This window comes from Solea senegalensis, linkage group LG3 (genome assembly GCF_019176455.1).
Source record: "Solea senegalensis isolate Sse05_10M linkage group LG3, IFAPA_SoseM_1, whole genome shotgun sequence".
Lineage (NCBI taxonomy): Eukaryota > Metazoa > Chordata > Actinopteri > Pleuronectiformes > Soleidae > Solea > Solea senegalensis.
In genome coordinates this window covers 31,206,537-31,229,632 of record NC_058023.1, presented here as the reverse complement: position 1 = coordinate 31,229,632, position 23,096 = coordinate 31,206,537, and the positions used below count along the sequence as shown (strand labels likewise).

At 42.3% G+C, this 23,096-nt stretch overlaps 3 protein-coding genes and 1 long non-coding RNA gene across 4 annotated transcripts in view; 1 reads left to right on the top strand and 3 right to left on the bottom strand.

The window, feature by feature from the left end:
- epyc (epiphycan) overlaps positions 1–391 on the bottom strand; it is an 11,130-nt gene extending 10,739 nt beyond the window's left edge. The window contains exon 1 of the mRNA XM_044021914.1: positions 181–391. The gene's annotated coding sequence lies outside the window, so the exon portion shown is untranslated. The remainder of the gene's footprint in view (positions 1–180) is intronic.
- Positions 1–23,096, top strand: part of LOC122766765 — a 24,038-nt gene extending 942 nt beyond the window's left edge. The window contains exons 2-3 of the long non-coding RNA XR_006360106.1: positions 15,209–15,214; positions 23,043–23,096. This is a non-coding gene — a long non-coding RNA (uncharacterized LOC122766765). The remainder of the gene's footprint in view (positions 1–15,208; positions 15,215–23,042) is intronic.
- Positions 1,891–4,318, bottom strand: kera (keratocan). The gene is given in 4 exon segments (XM_044021916.1): positions 1,891–2,031; positions 2,034–2,134; positions 2,266–3,140; positions 4,176–4,318. Coding segments are annotated over 3 exon segments (1,032 nt in total). The 5' UTR covers positions 3,128–3,140; positions 4,176–4,318; the 3' UTR covers positions 1,891–1,962.
- lum (lumican) lies at positions 12,319–16,668 on the bottom strand. Its single transcript, XM_044021917.1, has 3 exons — positions 16,565–16,668; positions 14,202–15,082; positions 12,319–13,709 (listed from the first exon to the last, which is right to left on the bottom strand). The coding sequence occupies exons 2-3, from the start codon at positions 15,073–15,075 to the stop codon at positions 13,555–13,557; spliced, it is 1,029 nt and encodes a 342-aa protein (XP_043877852.1). The 5' UTR covers positions 15,076–15,082; positions 16,565–16,668; the 3' UTR covers positions 12,319–13,554.

Sequence of the window (23,096 nt, the reverse complement as noted above, 5' to 3'; positions counted from 1 at the left end):
ACATCTAACAAGGCTCCTAAAAGCAACAGTCAACATCTTGCAATCACCAAATGAGTGAATAAATGACCACAGAGACATCATAATATAAGAAATGAGTTAGCCTACAGCTCCAGTGCAAAGCCGGAGAAGCGGTACTAAAACTCAGCATCACAGAGTGTAGATCGCTCCAGGAACACTTACCTCTGTCTCCTGCTTTCCCGAATGGTCCCGTCTGCCGTGATGGAGATGCTGAGGGCTCCGGGACTTGGCCAATGGTGAGGGGTCGCACAGGGTGCCTTGAAGAGGGAGGGTATGTGTGTGAAGTGTGTGAAAGGTGTGTGTGTGTGTGTGTGTAGGTCTGCGTGCTCTGGCAGACCTGAGTGCCCTGCCGTTTATGTGTGAAGGTAGGCACTGAGACTGATTGGACCTGAGCAGATTGCTTTTGGTCACTGGGAGTGCACCCACCCTGCACTGAGCACCCGCATGCACGGCCTTGTCAAACACACACAGACACCAGACACAGAGAGCCCCACACACACACCGCCTCAGTGACTTACTAACCTTTAAATCCCCTACAAGAGTATCCTTTATTTTTTTAGATTGAGTGTGGCTCAATCAGCTTGGGATATTTGTAAGGCTTTTCCCGGTGTGAAACTTTGGCATGTGTTGCTTTCATGTATGGGGGGGATCCACTGGGCCCTTGAACACAATGGGATCTCTGTGAGGAGCCTGTGTTAGCATGGTGCTGAGAGGAAGTCCCAGCTTGGAGGAAGGCCTCTGCCCTCCCTCTTGGTCGAAGCTGCTCCCTCTTTTTTTGCACCGTTGTGGACAAGCTTGTGGGATCTGCGCTTGGAGCGAGGCACATGGTTCTTTTTTATCTAGCAATGAGATCGTCGGTTATAAGTGTCCATTGATAAAAGACTGGAATAGGACAGACAGGAAGCTCGTGGGTAGCTCCACTGTGTAAAGTGGGTCACAGTTGGCCCCAACAACTCCGTCTCAATCTGCCCACCTCTCCCTCTCACTCCTATGGTAACTTTAAACCCTTTGATGAGTGAGGGGAAAGAAACTGCCCCAAAATTGTTCTGCACCTGCCACACAAGCTGGGATTTATATTTTTTTCCCCCGAATGCCTTGACGCAATGAATGATACCCACTGTGTATGACAGAGTGCATTGTACCAAGTCTGAGAATTCATTTGGTATTATTACACCGGGCCTTATCAGCAGCAACATGGCTTGTAGAAGGAAGCATCATCGTTTCATTTTCTATGCTCTATGCCTTATTTATATGATATGTGCGAACAAGACAGAAGCACACATTTTTCATTTTCTTAAACTTTATTCAAATTGAAGACGAGTACATTTTCATCTCTTGCTTATCCTTATCCTGCTCATTTGAATCAGGAACGGAAAAGAGTGTTGGCCTTCGTATGTGTAGAATAATGACCTTTTACTCAAACGAATTTAAATAAAAAATAAATTACCTACAGCACATGTATATGCTTGTAGAACTTAGTCTCCGTCTAAAGTTAAGAACACAAGACCAAGTCTACAGATGAACTAAAAAATCCCTGTCATACCCACAGTTCCCTGCATATAAGAAAGTCTCCCACACAACAAAAACAAAAAATATATGTATATCCACATGCCATGAATACAGATTTCTCCCTGCGTCTTTCATGCTATTTTACACTAGACATTGGTTCACAACTCTCTCACAACTCTCGCAGATGATAAGGCACAAGTGGTCAGCAGATTTCAGCCTCGGATAAATGATCTAATCTGTCACTTCCTAAAGGAAAGGGTTCCTGTTTCCTGGAACACAACAATAAAAACAAGTTGATGCCAACTGGTGTCACATAGTTTCACAAACATGCAAATATTAATCACGTCAACGTTTCCAATCTATGGTTTCACAAGTGTCCTTTTTTCCCACACCAGCATCCACGTTGCTTGCTTGATTTGATTTTCCTCTCTTTCCTTAGATGACGATGGACCTAAGGAGACGGAAGCAGAGGATGATGTCCCTCGAAATGGGCGGCTTAATCTCTCGTTGCCGTCCAGTCTGAGGTAGCGCAATTGAGGAACACTTTCATTGACAGAGTCATCAATGGTGTCGACTGAGACGGGACAGATGTTGGAGCCATTCACGCCTGTAGAAAACCAAAGGGGAATCAAGGTCACAAGGCTTATAGTACCATCTCAGAAGACCGCTGTGAAACCTAATTCCGTTCAACAAACCGAAACAGTAATCAGTGTTTTGGGGAAAATGCCACAGACTTACCTTTGATCATGTTGTGGTCCAGGAGAAGATGTTCAAGGCCTGCGGGAATCATGGGCACCTCAGTCAGCTGGTTATGGGACAGTTGCAAGTCCAAAATACTGGAGACATTAAACACATTTTTTGGAACTCCACTGCTGCCAAGCTTGTTGTGATTGAGCCTCAGAAATGCCACTTTAGGCAAACCTTTAAAATAGCCAATTGGGATCTTCTCGATGTTGTTGCCATCGAGGAAAAGCTGTGTCATGGTGGGCGGTAACCCTAGAGGCATGCTCGTCAGCTGGTTCTTGGCCAGGTTGATTTGCACCAGGTTGTTCAGACCCTTCAGGCTCACCTCAGTCACCGCATCATCCATGAGCTTGTTTCCCTGGAGGTCCAGGAGGTTTAGCTTATCCAGACCAATGAAGACTCCGGCAGGGATGTTGGAGATACGATTGCGAGAGACTCGTAGATGCTCTAGGCTGGCTGGCAGCGGCGATGGCACAGAAGACAAGAGGTTGTCGTCCATATACAGGTGCACGAGGTGAGGCATTGCATTCAGCACACCTTCTTCCACTCCTTCACTTGTGATTTTGTTGCGGTTTAGGTTCAGCCAGCGGAGCTGTGTGGCATTACGCAGGGCATCAGCTGACAGCACTTCTATTAAATTGTTCTGCAAGTAGAGATACCAGGTATTTGTAGGGATTTTGGGGATGCTCTTCAGACCTTTATTGTCACAGTAGATGGCACGGGGGAAGTTGGGGGGACAGGTACACTCTTGAGGGCAGGCTTGGATCTGGGCCATATATTCTTCGTAGGTCATGTCTTGGCTGATAACTGAACCAACAAAGCACAAGATGCAGAGAAGACCCAAGGGGAGTGCCATTTTTCTATCCAGTCTATAATAGAAAGGAAGAAAAAGAAATATTATTGTGGATGGTATCATTTGAACGCTCCATATCCCAGGCAAAATAGATCACACAAGATAATATCTTGATTGGGGAATTCGGAATGAGAGAAATACTGTAACTGGTGGCCCACACAACTGTTTGTACTTGGGAATGTGTCTCATTTGTAATTCTACTAAATAACTCGTTTGGTAGAACCTATCATTATCACAATTGCAACTTCAACAGTTGAGTTAGTGTTCACAAATGCAAACAGGGGCTCAAAGTAGGTCACAACAAATGTAATTGGATTTCAAACAGATCAAAGACGACTGGTCTTTCTGGGTCACTAATCTGTCTGCTAGCGACAGGTAAAGCTCTTAAGACAGGACGTAGCCTCGGGTCAGCTTTAATTGCATTAGGACAGCCTTAAAGTTCTGACTTGAAGACTTTGCATGTCAGTTAAAAGAAGTGCACACCACTCAAAACTCTTGTGCACTTTGGTTTTGTACAGCTGATGCAAATAGAATTGCAGACTTTATGCTTAAATACAAGCTCACACACCTTTGAGCTGTGCATTGCAGAGAATGGGGTAAAGCAGGAAAAGTGAACCCGATTTAAAGAAGACAGACCAAAAAATAAAAGGAGAAAGGGCCAAATTCACAAGTTGTGTCTATGATATTCTATCCACCATCATGTCAAGCCTCCATTTGATTTCCGTCAGCTGCCATCTGGTGCGTGTTTAGATTTTTGATTCTCTCCACATTTTGTCTGGAACTCATTTTCAGTCAGGCCATAATTTTCCACGAATGGGCACACTTCAAAGGCACAAAGCAACATATCTGTGCTGCGAGATGGGCCCATGTTTTCTTCTTGTATATGGGTCAAAGCTTCTTAACCCAACATTGAGTGTGAGGTCCCACACGAATGGTGCAAGCCTGATTCATGCTAGCACAAACACAAATCCCTGTCACTAAAGTTCCTCAACAAATGTCCCACCAATATCAACTCTGCCAAATCAATCGGCCTTTGAGAACCCCAACTTACCTTAAATGTAGGAAGTTCCCTCTCCGTCCTCCTTTCCCTCTGCAAGTTACCAAGTGTTGTCGCGAGTGATGAGGCTGCGCCTCTCACCTGTATTTGTACCACGAGCCTGTCCATGCAGTATGTGACGGCCTATCAATCTTGATGACAACAAAGCTTCTTTTGGCCAATCAGAAGCTGTTAAAACCAAAGGTCATTATCCCAAGGTGTAGTGCACTAAGCCTAACGGACTAATGCAAGCCCGTGTCTTCTTTGTTGGCCGACTACCACATGTACAAACCTCCCTCTCTTGGTCACATGCTTGATCATGTTTTAACGCCTCCCTCAAATCCGTAAGTCCTTGCTAACATTTATGTCTTAGTGCTAATTTTGTGCTGTTGCTGTCTGCAGTGCGATTGGGATTGGTTATTCTCCCAGACTGAGCAAATGATCATATGTTTTACAGAGCTTAAAACAGAGTTAACGCAGTGTGTAAAAAGTACACAAATGTCAATCACTGTAAGAGTGGAATCAGGTGGAGGTCATGTGGCCTTTCTGCAACTGTAGCCCGTAAGCACATGATCGCTACAACATTCGCTAATGCTAAATGCTAATGATAAATAGGTAAACCTGTGACTGTAAATAGTACCAGTAGCATCATCATGTTGCAGTTGAAGGTGATATGAAACTGGTATGGAGCAGTTCTCTCGAGGTAGCTCATGATAAAGCAAGTGCAGTGCAGTATTTTGTAACTAAATATTTGACACTTAACATGGTGGGTTTTTTTTATGGCCAAGTCTATAGATTGTGATGAATTTAACAAAACATTTTCTCTAGACATGAGAGATAATGTGTTATTGGCGGGAGGTCAGACTTAATCTCTGGGGATTTTCTGCATGCTAGTGAAACTAATTGCAGTAGCTAGCTAGCATCAGCGCCAGTGACCTTTCAACGTGGCCATGAGCTTGTGCTCATTTCCAGCAGTGACGGCAAAGGCTTGCATGCGGGAGGATAATCCTTTGCTAACTTGTGTGAGGACAGAGGCAAACACATGATCAGCCATGCGAGGCCATTAGAGCTCCGCCAGTGTTTGCCAAAGTGCTTTTGTGAACGGTGCGTAATCTGACGCAGCCAGACGCTATCTCTGTGACATCTATAGGGACTGTGCGTCAAAGACAAATAGCTGTGTCATTTTTTTTTTGCAAATGAATCTGCACACTTTCATTTATGAATCTTATTGTTATTGGTCTTAGTTTACTGTTTTATTTGTCACACTGCTGAGGCTTTTGACCTCACATTATGTTAAACAGCCAGACAGTAATCACTGGAATAATTGCACTAAGCCTCCACGCAGCCTCTTTATTACCACTGGTTTAACAGCCTTGTAAGCTTTGTGGATTAAATTCACTCAAATTGCCAGTTATTGCAACTCATGGGCGCATGTGTCTTTTTTTTGCACGCATTTAAAGTGAGAGTAATCAACAGTTGTACTAAACTATGCATCATTTTGTTTTAATCAGCTGAAAATTGCTTGTGGATTGTATATAACTCTTTTCCATTTTCACACACAAGTGGAAAACCCTTCCAATCGCATTACAAAAATAACAATAATCATTAATAAAGTGTATGATTATTTACAATGTATTGTCCCAGCTGCTGAGATTAATGAGTTGAACATATATAACTGCAAACAAATGTTGCTGGCAGCATTCTGACAGACAAAAGAGAAAGCACATGCGGAGGAATATGATAATGCTAATTTCCTGCCAGGAGCTTTGTATCTGAGCCAGCAATGTTAATTACACCACGGGTTGTACTTGCACTTTTTTTCTTTTTTCTTTTCAGGATTGGAGTCCAATTGATGGCTTTGCTGAAATCCACTTCATGACTTTGAAACATTTGGAAGAGTTAGCACGGCTTACTGCATCCAGTGATGAGACAGTGACTGTGTTTATGGGTAAGTAAGTATTGTCTGGGTGAAGAAAAAAACAAAACATGTCTGGCAGTAACGGTGACTTTCCAAGATGTGTGTCATTTGGAAACCCAAAACCACTGTTTTTTTTCCCTCCCTTGGTTCACCGATTCCCACGTGTAACCCAAAATTTCACAAAAATGTTGATCTGGATATTAATTATAAGCACTGTAATTCATAAAATAAAACAAGACTTACAAGAAAACAAGAAAAATGATAATTGAAATCATCGTAATGGGAACATTTACATTTTAACCTGCCAAAACCTTCCCATATTTGCACTTCAAACACAATCAAACAGATATGAATAAAGAAAGATAAGGCAAGATCTTTACCTGCGTCTCCAACTGGTTTTTGATGACTGTCCACAGCTTCAGTGGCTCTGCTTTGGTTGAGACAGAAGAAACCCAGCTGGTCTTGCTGTCTGAGTTACCCAAGGCTGCACCTTGGACATATAGGCTCCTGCTTGAAAATGAGAGGATGGAGGATGTGTTGTTGTTGCTAGGAGAGCAATTGTGTCTCGGTTGGGATGTCCTTTCAGGGTTTGTGCCAGCCCAGCAATTTTTTTCTGTGTCTTTTTTTGTCATGAGTGTGCTGTCAGGGGTTAAAGTGCTTCCCTCCCCACCCTAATTCTCCATTTGGTCTCTATTTAAGGGGCTTGGTCTTCACCCATCGCTCCAGGGGACAAGAGCATGACCTGTTTACTGGCTCGTTGACGTTAACAGGCCTTGGCTGTGTTTATAAGACTGTCAGGTCAGGTTAGAGAGCACTTGAACATTCACACCCAACTTTTTACAGGAGAATCCGTCCCACTCCATCTTCCTTTTTTTTAACAACCCATGTCTTCCTGTTGTAGTTCTTTTTCCTGTCATGACAACCAGAGATCATTTTGACTGACATCACTCTCTCTTCCACTTGAACTCCTTTCCAGAAACACATTTACAATCCTATGCCGTCTACTGTGGTTAAGCTGGAGATTTAAACGTGTCTGGAAGCAAAAGTCAAACTTTGTTTTGTTTGTAGTGACTCATGCATGACACACCATGGACAGTTATAATCCCAATAAACCTACTAAGGAGACATCCATTCATTTGACGGATAGAAGAATGTGTGCATCGGAGGTTTGTTGAGCATGTTGGTAATAAGTTTGTTAATCAAAAACGAGACGATAAAACAAATGGAACAGATGGTTGGTTCCCAAAGTATTAATACTTAGGATGTTCTTCAGTCTTCAGGGATTTCCAAGAAGACCCGGGTTCAAGCACCAGTTGGAACAAGGGCCTTTCGTCATGGAGTTGCATGCATGTTCTCCCCATGTGTGCATGGGTTTTTTTATGGGTTCTCCAGCTTCCTCCCACAGTCCAAAAACATCCAATATGGACACTCAGTGTGAATGGCTGAATGGTTGTTTGTCTCTATATGTGGTCCTGCAATGGACTGGTGAACTGTCCAGGGTGTACCTTGCCTATCACCTCCAAAAACATTATTCGTATTGATCAATCAAACCTCCACAGCACTAGTGTTTGGTGAAACTGAACTCATTCATTGTCTTCAGCTTTATCCTCCACATTAGGGTTGCAGGGAGTCGATCCCATGCTAAAACAGGGCACATGGTGGGGAGCACCCTGGACAGTTTACCAGTCCATCACAGGACCAACACACGGAGACAAACAACCACTGACTGCTTTGTCCCTAAAGTTTGTTGTAGAGGGAAAATACAAAGTAGGAAGGAGAATCCATCCATCCATTTTCTACAGCTTTAGCCTCAGCTGACATAGGGCCCATAGGTCACACCCTGGACAGATCGGCAGGCCATCGCAGGGCCACATAGACACACAACCATTCACTCTCACACCTACGATCAATTTAGAGTGTCCAATTTACCTAATCACTGTATTGCATGCTTTTGGACTGTGGGAGGAAGCCGAAGTTTGTTGAGTTAAAATTTTTGTAGGACCAGATCGGGGACAGGGGACATGAGATAATGACATAGATGCGGAATATGAATAAAAACAGAAAAAGGGGGACAGAACAGCTGGAGACGGTCTGGACTGAAAGATGGCCTTTATGGGTTCAGCTGCCAGACTGCAACAGCTGATTATACTTTCACCGTCCTGAGCAAGAGGATGTGAAGCTTAAGGCTCTATAAAGGACTTTATTGTCTAGACACGGGGCAGCAGAAACTTTGCTTTGCTCTGGATTTAAATGAGGGCCACTCGTGGGGGAAGACGAGGAAATTGAGATTGGGAACAGGTACACGTGTGACCATGTAAAAACATGTCAAATGGGAAAAAGGGGATTAGAATAAACGTGTAGCGTGTTGTAATAGCAATGGCAGTGACTCGGGGGCTATTAGTTTTACCTCCTGGCTCGTATCACACTGACCCAAGCAACAGTATGACCAATTTTTACAGCGTATGGCTTTTAAAATGACCTTCTATTAGTTAATGACAGATAGACAGACAAAAGACAGACAGACAGCTGACTCTCATTTGAAAAGTAGGTCGAATCTCATGAATAGCCGACTTGAACAGCAGGTTCACGTTACAGACACCTTGCCAAGATAACATTGGACATCTGGAAACTATTTTACGGAATAATTACTCGCCACAAATCTAATCAGCTAACCGACTGACTTTGAAATAGCGTCTGTTTGAATAAGGGAACTCTAACTAATACTCTAACAAGAATCAGAAACAGATCCTGCACGTTTGTCGCACATCAGCCGGGATTAGTAGTGCTGTCGTGTTGTTTATGTACAGTTCTGCAAAAGCAGAACAAGTGAATGTCAAGTACATATTAACATTTATTTGTTTTGACAGGATCCATAGATCTATGTCAAGCAACTCCTCACCCATTGTATTTGTAAAAGATTTTTACAAGGTCACCAAAGATCCTGAGAGGAGATGATATAGTTGGATTACAGCCATAAAAAAACAAGCTTGAAGCACCCACAGAAGTCCGGCTCCACTTGTTTAGTGATCACTTCATATCAGGTACAGAATCCAAGGCATACTTACCTAGTAAATGTCCTTATTTAACATCCTTCAATGTGATTTTGCACAGACGAGCTTACAATAGCATACAGGTTAGCATGCAGCATGATCACGGGTCAGTATGTTTAAATGCACAGTTTAATCGAGCTACGGTCGCAGTCCGACTAAGTCAGGCATCCGGACAACTTGCCAAATCTGAGTATACATGCGGAGGGGAAAATCGATTTATTGGCCGCGTATGTCTGACTCCGCCTCTGTACAGTAGGTGGCACTGTAGCTCTCTATGAGCAAGTGTGTAATGAATCCGTTTCCGGTCGAACCTTACGTCACAGAAAAACAAATGGCAAACGGCAAGATGGATCGTGCTATTCTGTATGTTTCGTACCTGCTGTACATGTTAATCGTGATATAAATTAGAGGGAGCATGGATCGTGTGGTTGCTGTGTTGTCCGAAGAAAGACACCGCTGCGTCGTCTCCTTCTACTTCCGGGTCAAAGACTGTCCGGCTCCAGTCTGACTAAGCGTATACATGCAGGAGTAATCGGACTATGAATCGCATTATCCAGGTATGTTAGTCCGACTACGACTAGCTCAATTTTAGTCAGACTAACATGTTTACGTGTCATTAAAAAACAAGTTATTGTCTTACTTTGAACACTTTTAACTTTATGACACCCTCCCAGTGATGACAATGCTGCCTTTAGTATGCAGTTGAATATTTGTCACAAAGCCGGATTGTGTCCATTTGTCTCCCTCCAGGCTTTTCTCAGCTTTCAGGGACTCTCCGGAGTAAGATGAGGAAAGGTTTATCAGATAGTTGAAGACGGAGGAATATAGCACGTGTGGAATAATGTCTGCTCCAGCTGTTTCCAGACTCACAGAGAGCACCCCGGGGACGCTATGGAGGTCACTTATAATCAGTCTGTCAAGTTTTGGCGATAAATTGCCACATCTCTATGGATCCAGAGTGCACAGTGAACTCTGACAGCTTGAAACCGGCACTGGCGTATTCATTTTTAGAAGAAACGTCTCCTGCCAAAATGGCAGGATAATGAAAAGTATGAGTCAAGTGACATCCGGAGCTCTAAATTTCTGTCATTTCCAGCTGTTACTTTTCCTTATTGTCTCGGGGAAAGATAAGAAATAAGATTAGAAAAGAAAAGATGATTTAATCCTTTCCAGAAAACCCTCAACCCTCAGCTTTTCATGGCCCCTAGAAAATAAATCCAAAGGCATCCTCTATTGATGACTGCAAAATTTGGTCCAGGTGTAGTAGCCATTATTGCCATGACCTCTGAACGTTGACCCCTGGATTCTTGGATGTGTAGTTTCTGTCTTATTTTGGAGTTTTCCCTCCCTGTGTGTTTTGCTTTTGTTATTTTTACTTCCTTTGTTGTCTCTGCATCCTGTCCTGATGTGGTTCACCTGTGTTTTATCACTTCCACCTGTGTGTGAGAATCCCTGCTTCCCTGGTCTCTTTGCTCCCCAGTCCTTTTGTTGGTTTGTCTGTTTGTGTTTCTATGTCGTTTGGTCCATGTTCCTGGTCCCTGTGTAGCATTTTTTTTGTGTTTAGTTTCTAACTTTGCTTATTTATTAAAGCCTTTTATTTAACCCAAATAATACTGTTAATACCCCACAGTGACGCTATGATAATAATTATTTTTAAAGCATGTGCAGAAACCAAAAGGAATGTTTTTTGACTTCTTCATTCACCACAAACGTGTGTGTTTTGAGAATTTCCTGCTGTGGCTACAAAACTTTTATTGATTCTGAAAGATAATGAAAAGCAGACTTTTTTAGAATCCACAGGCATCCTCTGTTGATGTAGACACAATTTAATCCAGGTTAGAAGCCATTATGAACCAATTATAAACTACTACATAAGTATATTGTGTGTGTTTTTTGAGAGTAATAACAAATGTAATCAAAAGGAATTTGAAAAAAACAAAACAATATGCCAAACACCTCACTGCAATTCCATAATAATAATTATTCTTAAATGTTTTGAAACTTGGTGTACAAACCAAAAGGAATGCATTGGTTTTTATGGTTTTTCTTTCAATCTGGCACGTCGTAAAACTCACATTTCTCTGACTTCTCCAATTACCACAAGACTGAAAACCCTGAAGATTTCCCTGGAGCATCCAAAACAACTGAGAAAAGTAATGATTATTTATGCAGGAAATAACCAAAACATTGTAATGAACTTGCACACAATGTTCCTTAAACAGCTGGCTCAACATTTGCTGCGAAAGAAAAAACGTTGAATGAATGATTTACAGAGATGTCGTTTATTACTTTTAACCACAAATGTTAGAAATATGCAGACTAAACTGTATCCTGCTGGAAACACTAAGACAGTCCTGTCTTAAAGAAATATTAACTTAGGCTCCACCAACCAAATAAAATACAATCATAGATTATTTGCGGTTTTTGTTTGAGACAGTTGAAAGTGTGGATTTAAATCCTGCATCCAGGCCTGGCACTTCTTGTTTCATGTTCTTGTTTTTCACTCAACAATGATGATAGTGTTTTTATATGTAAATGAGCGACTGTGGAGACACAAAGTCAAAACTGTTAAATAAAAAATTGCCACTTACAGGACCACAATGGCGGGGTGCCTTGAAAACAGCTGAGTCATAGACGTTTATTCAGTCATTCAAGCTTTGGATGTACCCTGCATTTCAAAAAACAGTGAAAACTAATGTATAACCTGAACCCAAATCCCAATCTCATGAATTACAGCATCAGCATGTTAATATGTCAAGCTAGCAACTGTGTTTAGCTAGCGTCGACATGACACTTTGTAATTTCCGGTTTAACAGGAAGTTTATTTTGAAAGTCTGTATCTGAGTACGAAGAAAACGGTGACAACGGAGTTCAGAGGAGAATAAACGTTGCAAGATTACGAGATCGCACATTTAACAGATAACAGTTAAGAGACAACAAGGTAAATGTCGTTTTGTGTCTTTTATTTAATGGCTAGCTATGTGAACGTTTGTACCTGCTAGCTTACTCAGTGACGAAGATCCATGTGCTATCACTGCTATGCTATTTGAAATGCTAATGTTGTGATTTATCTGCCTCAATTTTTGTCTAGCTCTTACAAGATCAATTAAACTTTTTGACCGTCAGTAATGGCTTCCCCTTTCTTTGACTTGATGCTACAGCAGGTTTAAAAAGCGATATCATACAAGTATTTTGGAAACATCGTTTATTCAGCTGTTTGTTGTTTTTTTTGGTTTCCCAACAACAAATTCCATTCGTAGTTACTGGGACATCACGATAAAATGACAAATTAAACTCAAATGACATAGAAAAAAGGACATAAAGCCAAACACTGGGACTATGCTGCCACGTTGACCTTGTGTTAATCCCTTATGGTAAACAGCAACGTAACAATGAGAGCACCTTAACTGCAAAAAGCTGTAGTTTATTATCAAAGAATGGTATTGAACGCATGCAAATGTATACAAATCAGCAATGTGCATGACAGTGGACAGTTAAGAATTAAGCAACATGAAGAAACTATTTTTTTTTATTGGTGATTTCTGTAAAAAAGAAGAAGGAATGCAGACATTTCTAAAAACCCAAAAGGCTGCAGAAATATGTAAATCCCAATTCAGTTTTTTTTTCCCTTTATTGTACTAGGATTTTATAAGCCTACATAAATACATAGGTTTATGAATTCAAAAATGACATTCAGTGTGACATCATGTCACATTTGCATTAAGACGTTGAGTATAAAGTAAAAAACAAAGACAGACACACAAAAATGAACACTGAAAATGAAGATACGGAAAGTTTGACTGCAATGTAAACTGCTATTTTACAATTTGACCACAATTCCTCACGTAGGGATTATGCAGTATGCAATCCTTACTTGCTGATCCTTTGCACAGCAATGGATTAATTACTGTACCCATATCCTATTTTAAGTGCCAAACAATGAATACACAAGACAGACGACAGACGGACACTACAACTGAAATGAGACAATGGAGAACATTAGCTACTGCTTACTCCATGATGTCTGCATCAGATGTAATCGTATGCAAGTATGGAATGTTTAAAGTGTGTGTCGAATCGAAGCACATGTATAATCTCTCTTCATACATTTTAATTTACATTTTTTCAATCTCCACAGTTAGACAAAATACTCAGCCAGACAAATTGCTCGACTGGTGAATTTAACAATCTGTTTTATGTGAGAACATTCTCAAATGTATGAATTGTATCTCAAATTAGCCCAGTTTTAAGACATGTGCATATTTAGTATTCAAAGATGCCACAAAAACCCCACGGGGATGTTTGTCAGAGGTGCTGGGACACGTCAGTAATTCAAAAATGTATTATGTTATGACATTGAAATCCACAAGGCATTAGGATGAGCTGTGTCATGACAGGAAGGTCGTAGATTTTTGACGGAGGCTTCCTATTCAAACATGATATCTGGATTTTGGCGCAGGCACTGGGAGTAATCGACTGGGAAGTTGCTGGATGTGACGTTGTTGGCATCCAGACGCAGATGCTTCAGATGGGAGTAGTTACTGGGTCCAATGTACTTGCAGAAACTTGACAGATCGATCTCTGCAGAGGATCAAAATGGAGAAAAAGTTATGGCTATGGTAGAGAAACAGAATACTTTTTTCAACTACTTTTAAACCCCCTCGTGCTGAGAGTTTCAGGTGCAATGTTGTTCATCGTGATGTGAGTGACGTGTACGCTGTGTCTTTGCGTTGACGTTCTTTGTCATTCGATTGCATGACACATTTTAATTGTGTTCTGTGAGAAAGCAAAGGTCTGTTAGGGTTTGTGCAACGCAAATTTTATCATCTGGCAATTTACGCGCTGGTCCACGGGGACCCTACAAAAGATGATGGTAACCATGGAAACTTCCTCGAGATAATATAAGGACGTCCACTGGAACCTACATGTGAACTCAGTGCTCAAAGAATACCGGGAAACACAAACGAGGCTGACTTTCTACTACGAAAACAGAATGCTAGCTCATGTGCTCATCCATGGAATGCTGGGATGACACAGACCCTCGTTTATGTAGTGTAATGTAGTGCCACTCACTGTTGATCTCGTTGGCCTGGAGGTAGAGTTGCTCAAGCTGCTCGTGGATCTCAGGGATGGACTTCAGCTTGTTGAAAGACAGGTCCAACTCCACCAGAGATGACACATTGAAAACTCCAGAGGGGATCCCAGAGTCCACCAGCTTGTTGTGGGAGATCCTCAGGTACTGCAGTGAGGGAAGCTTGTTGAGGTATCCAGTCCCAACACTTTCAATGTCGTTGTAGTCAGCATACAGGATTTCCAGTGAACTGGGGACACCAGCTGGCAGCTTCTTCAGCTTGTTGTGGCTCACATCGAGGGACATCAGCTTCTTCGATCCTTTGAATGCCCCTGCAATGGCTTCAGAGGTGAGGTGATTGTGCTGAAGACTGATGAAGGTCAAATTTTCTTTGTCAGACAAGAGTCCAGAAGGGAACTTGGTCAACTTGTTGTGCATCATTTTCAGCTCATCAAGGGATTTTGAGGGAGGGATGATGGGCTCTGTGAGGTTGTTGTAGCTGAAGAAAAGTTTCTCCAGGGCAGACAGCTTGTCGATCGTTCCCTTTTCGATCTTACCGTTGGTGATCTGGTTGTTGTCAAGTACGAGCCAGCGAAGTTCAGCAGTGACATTATCAAACACTCCAGCCTTGATCTCTTCAATCTGGTTGTTCTGGAGGTAAAGGTACTTGATCCCGGTCGGGACAACAGGAACAAACTTGAGCTTGCGGCTGTCACAGTACATGGCAGAGGGGAAAGTCACTGGGCAGTCGCATTCCTGATGACAGTTGGGCCCTGAGGGTCCTAGCACGGAGACAGGCTGGTAGTCGTAGTCATAATACTGGCACAGGGCCACACTGACCAGTATGGCCAATAGAGGAACGTGTAGAGTACACATGGCTCTCCTGGAGATCCAATAGACAGAAAGGAAGGTGAAGCAGAATGATTAGAACTTGCATTCAAAGTGAGAATCAAACTGTTAATCTGAAAAATGACATTTGGTTAACCAGCAAACATTAGAATGTTTATAGTGCATAGTTGCATTAAAATGAAAACCTTTTGGTTTTTGTAGCTTTAGTGCAAGCCACACATATGTGTGTACTTTAGGTGAGGGCCTTTAGCGCTGCCATGTTTCGACAGCACATTTTGGTGTGGAACTTTACCATGTAGAAGAAGAAGAATGGCTCCAACCAAATAAACTACAAGCATAAACCAATGAAGAAACAGAAGGAACTGGCAGAGAGAGTGGAGAGAGTTGTGAAAGAGTGTTTACATCCTTTCTTGTACGTAAAGGCCACCATCGTTTCCTGATGTGTTTGGAAAAGGGGGAGTTTGTTGTACTCTACGACTGGACCTTTAAACCAATGCAACCAAGTTGGAGTTTGTGGTTTTGGGTTTGAAATATAACCTGCTCGGTGATAAAGAATTATTTTTTCTTGGTGTACAGCCTTTTTTTCATCAATCATTTTGTCAATCCTGCCAGACACCCAGTGGGTTAGATTAAATTAAATGTCAGCGTGCACAACGTTACATACTTAATGTATCAATTTATATGATCAGTCACTGTTAGAAAAAAAAAAGAGAGAAATGGAAAACGTCTTTGAACCAGGATTTAAAAAGATGTCAGTCCTGCCCCCAATGCGAATCATAGCCAACTGCCACACCCACTCTCCAGAGTGCGTTTGTATATAATCAATCAAGAGTTCACGTCAACCGACTGGACACCAGTGACTCCGAGATTCCTGGATTCAGTTTTCAGTTTCAAGCCACATCATTGATTCAAACTGCAGCAGCAGCACTTCATCTATCATCTGGATACATAAACCAGCAATGGGAGCAGTAATGCGATGCAGATGTTTCAAGAATACTAGGAATATACAGTATATATACGGGATTAAGGATTTACTAGAGAATTTAAATGTTTGTTTTATTTGGGGTTAGGGTGGTATAAATAAATCTGTAAACTAGGTGATTTCTGTTCTTTGTTAGGTTTATAAATAACCAACCAAACATAAAGTAAGAGTGACTAAGAGACAATGCAACACCAGAATGATGAATTCCAGATCCGTGAAAAATGCAGACACACACTGGATCCAAGTGAAACAGATTACTTTCCAAAGGCTGAAGTAACCAATGTTAAAAAGTCACCCTATTCCAATAAACATATGCACAATCAAGTCTAATCACGCCGTGCTCTTCGTTCAATATGCAAACTATTAAACTTATTACTCGTTCCATGCACTGATATTCTAATCTGCTCTGTTGGAGCACAAGACCGTGACCAAAGCGCCAGCTGTGACAGCTGATAATCCCATCCAGGAAAACAGAAATAAAGAGGAATAGTCAAACAGGAAATCACAAAGCCTCGCCACCATATGCAAGCTTACCTGTGCTTCTCTCTTTGCGTGTGTGGTGTGGGGTGGAGGGCCAGTAGGTTAGAACAGTGTGGTCAAAAGCTGGAGGTCTCTGGAGGAAAACACAGAGGGAAAGAAGGAGAGAAGGGGAGGAGAGAGAGCGCGAGAGAGAGGGGTAGACAGAGAGAAAGAGAGGGGAAAAAAGAGGAGGGGGTGGAGAGAGGGCCTCTCCTTCCTGGAGTTATTCAAGTCATCATATAAATTGAAGATGACATCATTATTAATGTTTGGCGGTGGAGCATCTTCCAAAAACAGTGGTCAACTAACCGTGAGCAGGTGCAACAGGACGTACGGAAACTGCACCGCGAAAACAACATTTGTATCACGGTGGCAACTTTTCCACCATTTCTGACCTTTGCAAATCAACCGTACTCTCATACGCTGCGTTGAACGTCTTCCCAACACTCGTCACAAACAAAGTGTTTGCAAGGCCACCTTTTGGAAGTGGGTCGCTGCGTGCACACATGCGCGCCCGCATGGAAAAGTCGGAGGAGCTGTGTCTGGGAAAATGATGCCTGGCTGCCGTGTAACCCAGACACCGGAGATGATGGAGACTGAATTCAAATGTGCTGCTCGAGCTGTGAACGGCTTTGGAAAATCTGACAAAACGGTTACAAGACGGCCAGAGACGACTTGCATAACACTTGACGCAGACTTGTTTTTTTTTTGTTTTTTTTGTTTTCGAACAAAGGAATGGCACTGTAAGCGGAGAAAGGCCATTTACAGCAGATCCAATCAATCATATGTGTTTTTCAGTCTTGCAACCCCATACCCCCCACACCCCACCCCACCCACATGTTCTTTAAAGTCTGTTTTCCTCTACGGTGTGAGAATAGGTAGACAAAATGTTTATAATGGGAGAAAAGTGGGAGAAAAATGGCCAAATGTTTCCTCCATTTGCCCGGTGGACATCCGTCATGCCGCCGGGGTCATGCTGAGCATTGACTCCTGGGTTGAATTGGTCGCGGTGCGGTCTGTTACTCTACTCACATACCACACTGAGAGACCATCTTGTGGAAAACCTTCATTCTTCACATTCTAATTCAAACTCTTCGACATGCTAGAGAATAGCGTGGCCCACGGCTTCTTCTTTTACTCCCACACCAGATAACCATTTTAGCAACCACTCCCAGAATCACTTCACTCTTTCATTTGAAAAGTCATTTCACCCATTTCGATTAGTTATTGTTGAATTAAAAACAAGTTTGTGAGTCACTTGGTCGCCCTCGCCTTCCAGCTTTATCCTAGATACATAGATAGATTGACTGGATTATGCGTGTTACACTCAAGAAGGCTAGACCCAGGCTAAACTCTGTACCATCTGCCCGATGGTTAACATACTCCATACTGACATTGCAGAACATGGGATTCTCTTATGTTGGAATACATGCTGCTCAAAGATGGACAGGAGACTTTATTTACATCGCATTGCATTGGATTGCATTGGCTCTAGAGGCTGCAGAGAGGCTCCCAAACCCCACAGACATCCCATAGCGTCTAATGACACCCTCCAACATAAAACATGATTGTATGATTGCATCCATACAGGCGCTGTCTCTGCAAAAGAAATAAAATAAAATGCAATCCCTCGTGGCGTCGTAAAACAAACCAATCAACATGTGTGTTCCAAGTAAACATGCTGCCAGCGTGTACAGCCAAACGTTGTAGGATCAGAGATTAGCTCGACTACTTTCTTTTTTCCGGGTGGTTTGCTAATCAGGTGGTCTGTGTCACACCAATTCCCAAATTGACCGACCGTGATGCCGGTGTTTAACCCACATTCGGGGACAGAGCTCACAAAATTGAAGAGGAAATAGGAAAGTGGGGGGGGTTAAGGGTAACATTTGGCATTTACTGACCCAAATGTTCTACATCTGTTAGCTCTTTGTAGCCACATTCTCTGTATCCCAACTGAATTTTGACCCACTTAATGACTCACTAGTTCTTTTTCTTTCTGTCTCTGTACTTCGAGCACAGACAATTCTTTCTATCATGAGAAGTTTGTAGAAATGTCTCCATCTTTGAACGCTCACGGGTTTCTCGTCTCGTGGTAAGCCCGATTCTTTCGAGAGGATTGTTTTGTTTTCATGCAAATGGTCTTGAATCTTCCAACCTTTCACACAAACCCCAAACGGCACAGATTCTTGGATTATAAATCAGGATCCACGCTTGCCAAGTGGCTAAGCCTTAGCTTCCATTTTATTTATGCTTTGTTCGCCCTCTTGTTTGCTTGAGTCTTACACCACAGGACTTTCTATGTCAACCTGACAACTCATGTTGGAAAACAGAAACCAGATGTGTGTAACCTCTGTGTTACATAACGCGTCACAACATATGGCTCATGTCCTTCATGTTGATACCACCTTTTTTTTTTTTGACCTGCTCATGTAGATACTACACTACTACACTTTTTTTAAATTAGTTTTGGCCTCTTATTACAATTTTGCTCCCAGGAATAATTGGTTAAACAGGCTAATTGTCTTTCATTAATGACGACATTGTCGTTGTAATACAGTGGACAAACCCCTCAGATGGAGCAACCATCTGCTCCGTTGTTCCAGACACAGATCCTTCGTCAGCAATTTCTCCTTAAAAATATTTATTTCCTTGGGGTTGGTGTGTTTCTTTTACCCCTGTTACAGGCAGTGTTTTTGTGTGAACCCAGACTTAAGCTGTTCCAGATTGTTCATACAGTGGAGGCTGGAAAGCAAACATTCTGCAATTTTGCTTAGTCACCGGTGCTCCTCCATGAATGTCTTAATGTCCATCTTGTGCTCTCACATCTCTTCCGTTAAACCAGACGGCAGACGTTGGCGCTCTACCTTTCTTTCCTAAAGCTTTGGTTTTATTTTTAACAGTAACTTTCCTCCCGCAGTGACGCCAAGTTAGGTTTTATAGTTTAATATTACACAATGTTTTGCGTTGAATTTGACCAGCAACTCGTCAAGAAGTAAGAATATGCCGCTGTGGACGTTGAACCAATCATATAATTTAGTCCACATTCGTGAACATGACATACCAGGCATGGGACCATACCACTTTTTTGTGTCCGATATGATACCAATATCACAAATTTGACCATCTACCGATACCAATATTAGTCCGATATCGTCATTTTAGACCATTAAGATTTATGAGCTATGAAGTTTGTGAAGAAACAAACGGTCCAAACATGACTCAGCTAAAATGCTTTTGCTGATGTGATATAGGATATAGGATTTTTTAGATTGTATTGGTTTTTATATTTATATCTATCCGATATCCGATCCAGTGATTTTGACCAGTATCGGACACAATACTGACACTGATTCTCTAACCCTCGACCCTGCGTCTCGGCAGCGAAGGGAAAGAGTTAGAGTTAGCGCTACCGTTGTTGGGTCCCAACAACGGTAGAAACATCTGAAACGTCTGGCCCTGCTGACCTGAGACCTCGGAGTCCGGGTGTAAAGCTGTAGCAGGTCAGAGATGTCAGGAGGAGCTTGACCATGCAAGGCTCTAAAAGTTAGGGTCGTTATTCAAAAGGTAACGTGGGAAAGCAAAATCGGACCGGCTGAATGTCGCAACCAGTCTAGCGGAGACCATTAGGGGTGAAAATTCACCGGTCATAAGTGAAGGGAGGCTAAAAGAGGCATGGTGTGCGCTACCATGTGTGCGTTCCAGTTAAGAAGCCTTGGGTTAGGGTTCTGGACGACCTTTCAGAAGAAGCGAAAGGACCTTTGTGCTGTTGCATTAGAGGAAAGAAGGTTCATTTGTAAGTAATTATCACTTCAACACTGTTTGATGCTATATATCATCAGCACAAAGGTGGTAAGACACATCATAACCTCTCAAAACATGCAGGACGATGACGACCAGGATTGGGGAAACACTGGTTTATATCAAATCTCGGGAAGCAGACGAGATTGTGTGGAAGTTGAAGCTCAAACGTCTTGAACTACAACGAAATGACAAATGACATTGTTTGTGGATGCTACTGCACTGATAGAGATGCACAGTGTTGTCAGTCTGCCCTGATCACCATGCAGTCAGCTGATAACGAGGAGCACCTGGCCTGCGTTAAGTTCAGGTGTTTTCAGACTTGTGTGTCACAGATAAAAAGGGCAGACGCTTCAAAGCGCTGGGGTCAGGAGTTTGGGGTCTGGTTTTAATCCTGTGTTCTGTTAAATTCTGGTCTGGTTTGCTTGTTTTAAAATGTGCATTAGTGGGTTAGTTAGTGGTAGAACACTGGACTGCTTTAATGTTTCTCTCTTTTGTTTGAACGCTTTAAAGCTGTCATCGCCATCCCATGTTATCTTCAGTGGCTCTTTGTTATCAGTGTTTCTACTTTGTTTTTAAGGGGAAAACTACCAAGCTTTGGCGTTTGCATTAGAGACTGAGAAGTCCATCTCATTTAACCCATAAACAACAACAACAACAACAACAATAAACACCAAAATATGAGCGTTTAATTGTAAAGGAAGGATTTTATTGTGTTTATCTTGCCTTATAGTTATATCTACGGGGGAATTATTTACACTTAAAAGTCAATCAGTTTTGCTAGTGGGTGGAAACAAGAAGCCTAATAAGGATTGAGGCCAGGAAAAAGCTCCTTGTGTACCCTTAAGCTGGATTTATAGGCAGAAATGAAACATGCTACCCTTACGCATGTTTATATAAGTGAATAGTTGCTTTAAAATAAAAGCAGAGGCTATAACACAGGCCACCGTAGTTCCTTGACACACACGGGAGAGCGAGGAGTGAGCGGAGGTTTGTCACAATTTGCAGTCTCACTACTTCTGGCTAGTTCTTACACTCTGGGCCTTATTTTTACTTTTTAAGTAAAAACACCCCAATCCTTGTGAATGGACACCAAAGAGCAATGATGTTCATTATGCAGTTCAGTGCATCGTCTTCCCTACAACACGCCGCACATGAGCATGAACCGCCTGCGACACTCGTGCACAGATCTAAGCAGGCATATTAGCAGACGGAGGATATTCTTGGATGTCTTGGCACGCACACACAGAGGCTTCTAATAAAATCTCAGACATCACCCAGACAGACTGACACCACCTCCTGTTCCTACCATGTGCTCGTGTGGCGAGCGCTGCACTTAAGAGATGCTCATCCACGGGGACGACGATAAGGACAAGTGATTCCCTCACATGTCGCTGCTGTTTCTAGAATCACAGATCTGTGTTGACACGTCACTCACTTGAGATCGTCTTGCATTTGCAGGAGTAAAGTCAGGATTTGCAGCCGTGAAGTTTTGCAGCACTGAAGGAGCTCGGGTTACTTTGCTTGCATAAGTGTCACAAGGCGGCCAGTGAACCCACAAACACACTCGTGTGTGTGTGTGTGTGTGTGTGTGTGTGTGTGTGTGTGTGTGAAAATCTCATGCATTAACACGTAAATATTGGCCGCGAGCCTAAAGCAACAGCTCTAAGTGCTGATAGTCGCGATGGAAGATGGATGATGAGATGGAGTTGCATCTGTGTTGGCAGGGAAAATGCAGACAGTGTTGTACTGACAACGGCCACATGGGGGCAACAGACTGAAGTACAATCGCGCCTGCTGTGTCGGTGCTGGGATGGCAGCCAGAGGTTTAACACTTGTGCTTTTCAGTCTGTCCTTGTCTCAAAATAAACACGTAGATAGATAAATAAACAAATAAAAGAGGCATTAAATCAGGCCAGAATCATTTTTCTGTTTTTAATAAAAGTGTTTCTTCAAATCGGACAATTAATGCCAGTGTTAGATTCATTATATCATCTTTTATTTGTGTGTTGTTGTGTTTTCCAGCCCAAAGTCTCCATTTTAAGTCGAATTTCTCATTTCCGTTGTTGCTGAAATCACTGCTGCTTATGGACTTTTGATGCTAGGTGAATTATTAGGCTCTATACAATACGAAATCTCGATGATTAAGATTTACGACGTGTTTCAGGAGCGGGAGTCTCAACCACTTCACGTCTCCAGGGAGCTCTGCTTTTTTTTTTTTTTTTTCTTCCTCCTCCTTAAACCAAAATATCTCCATTACAGTCACGTCAATGACTGAAGGACCATAAATCACTGAAATGGTGCTTATGCAAATATTTGTCTTTCCCCTTCACGCCAACACCACAGAACCCATCGATATGAATTAGACTTAATGTGGCATGGATGGCTCAGTGGTTGACATTGTCGCCTCGCAGCAACGAGGCTTATTATTATTATTATTATTGTTGTTATTATTATTATTATTATTATTATTATTATTATTATTATTGTTGTTGTTGTTGAAGCAGTGCATGCACACAGTCCCGCTGAGACTGTGGAGTTTGCATATTCTCCCCGTGTCTGCGCTGTTTGCTCTGCGAGCTCGAGTTTTGCAGCCAACAAACCATAGACGTGTGGGACCTGAGAGACACATGAATGCAGTTGTCTGTCCATATATGTGTGTGTGTGTGTGTGTGTATATGCAGGTGAGAGAGAGAAAGCACTATAATTGCATACAGTACATCCTGTAAAGGACCTGTCCAAAGTGTAT

What these genes read in the sequence shown, in the direction of transcription:
- lum (XM_044021917.1), bottom strand. Translation starts at nt 15,075, where the DNA reads ATGTGTACTCTACACGTTCCTCTATTGGCCATACTGGTCAGTGTGGCC. An exon ending in CCAGGCCAACGAGATCAACA is followed by an intron (nt 13,710 to 14,201) that starts GTGAGTGGCACT and finishes GATCCTCTGCAG; the next exon opens with AGATCGATCTGTCAAGTTTC.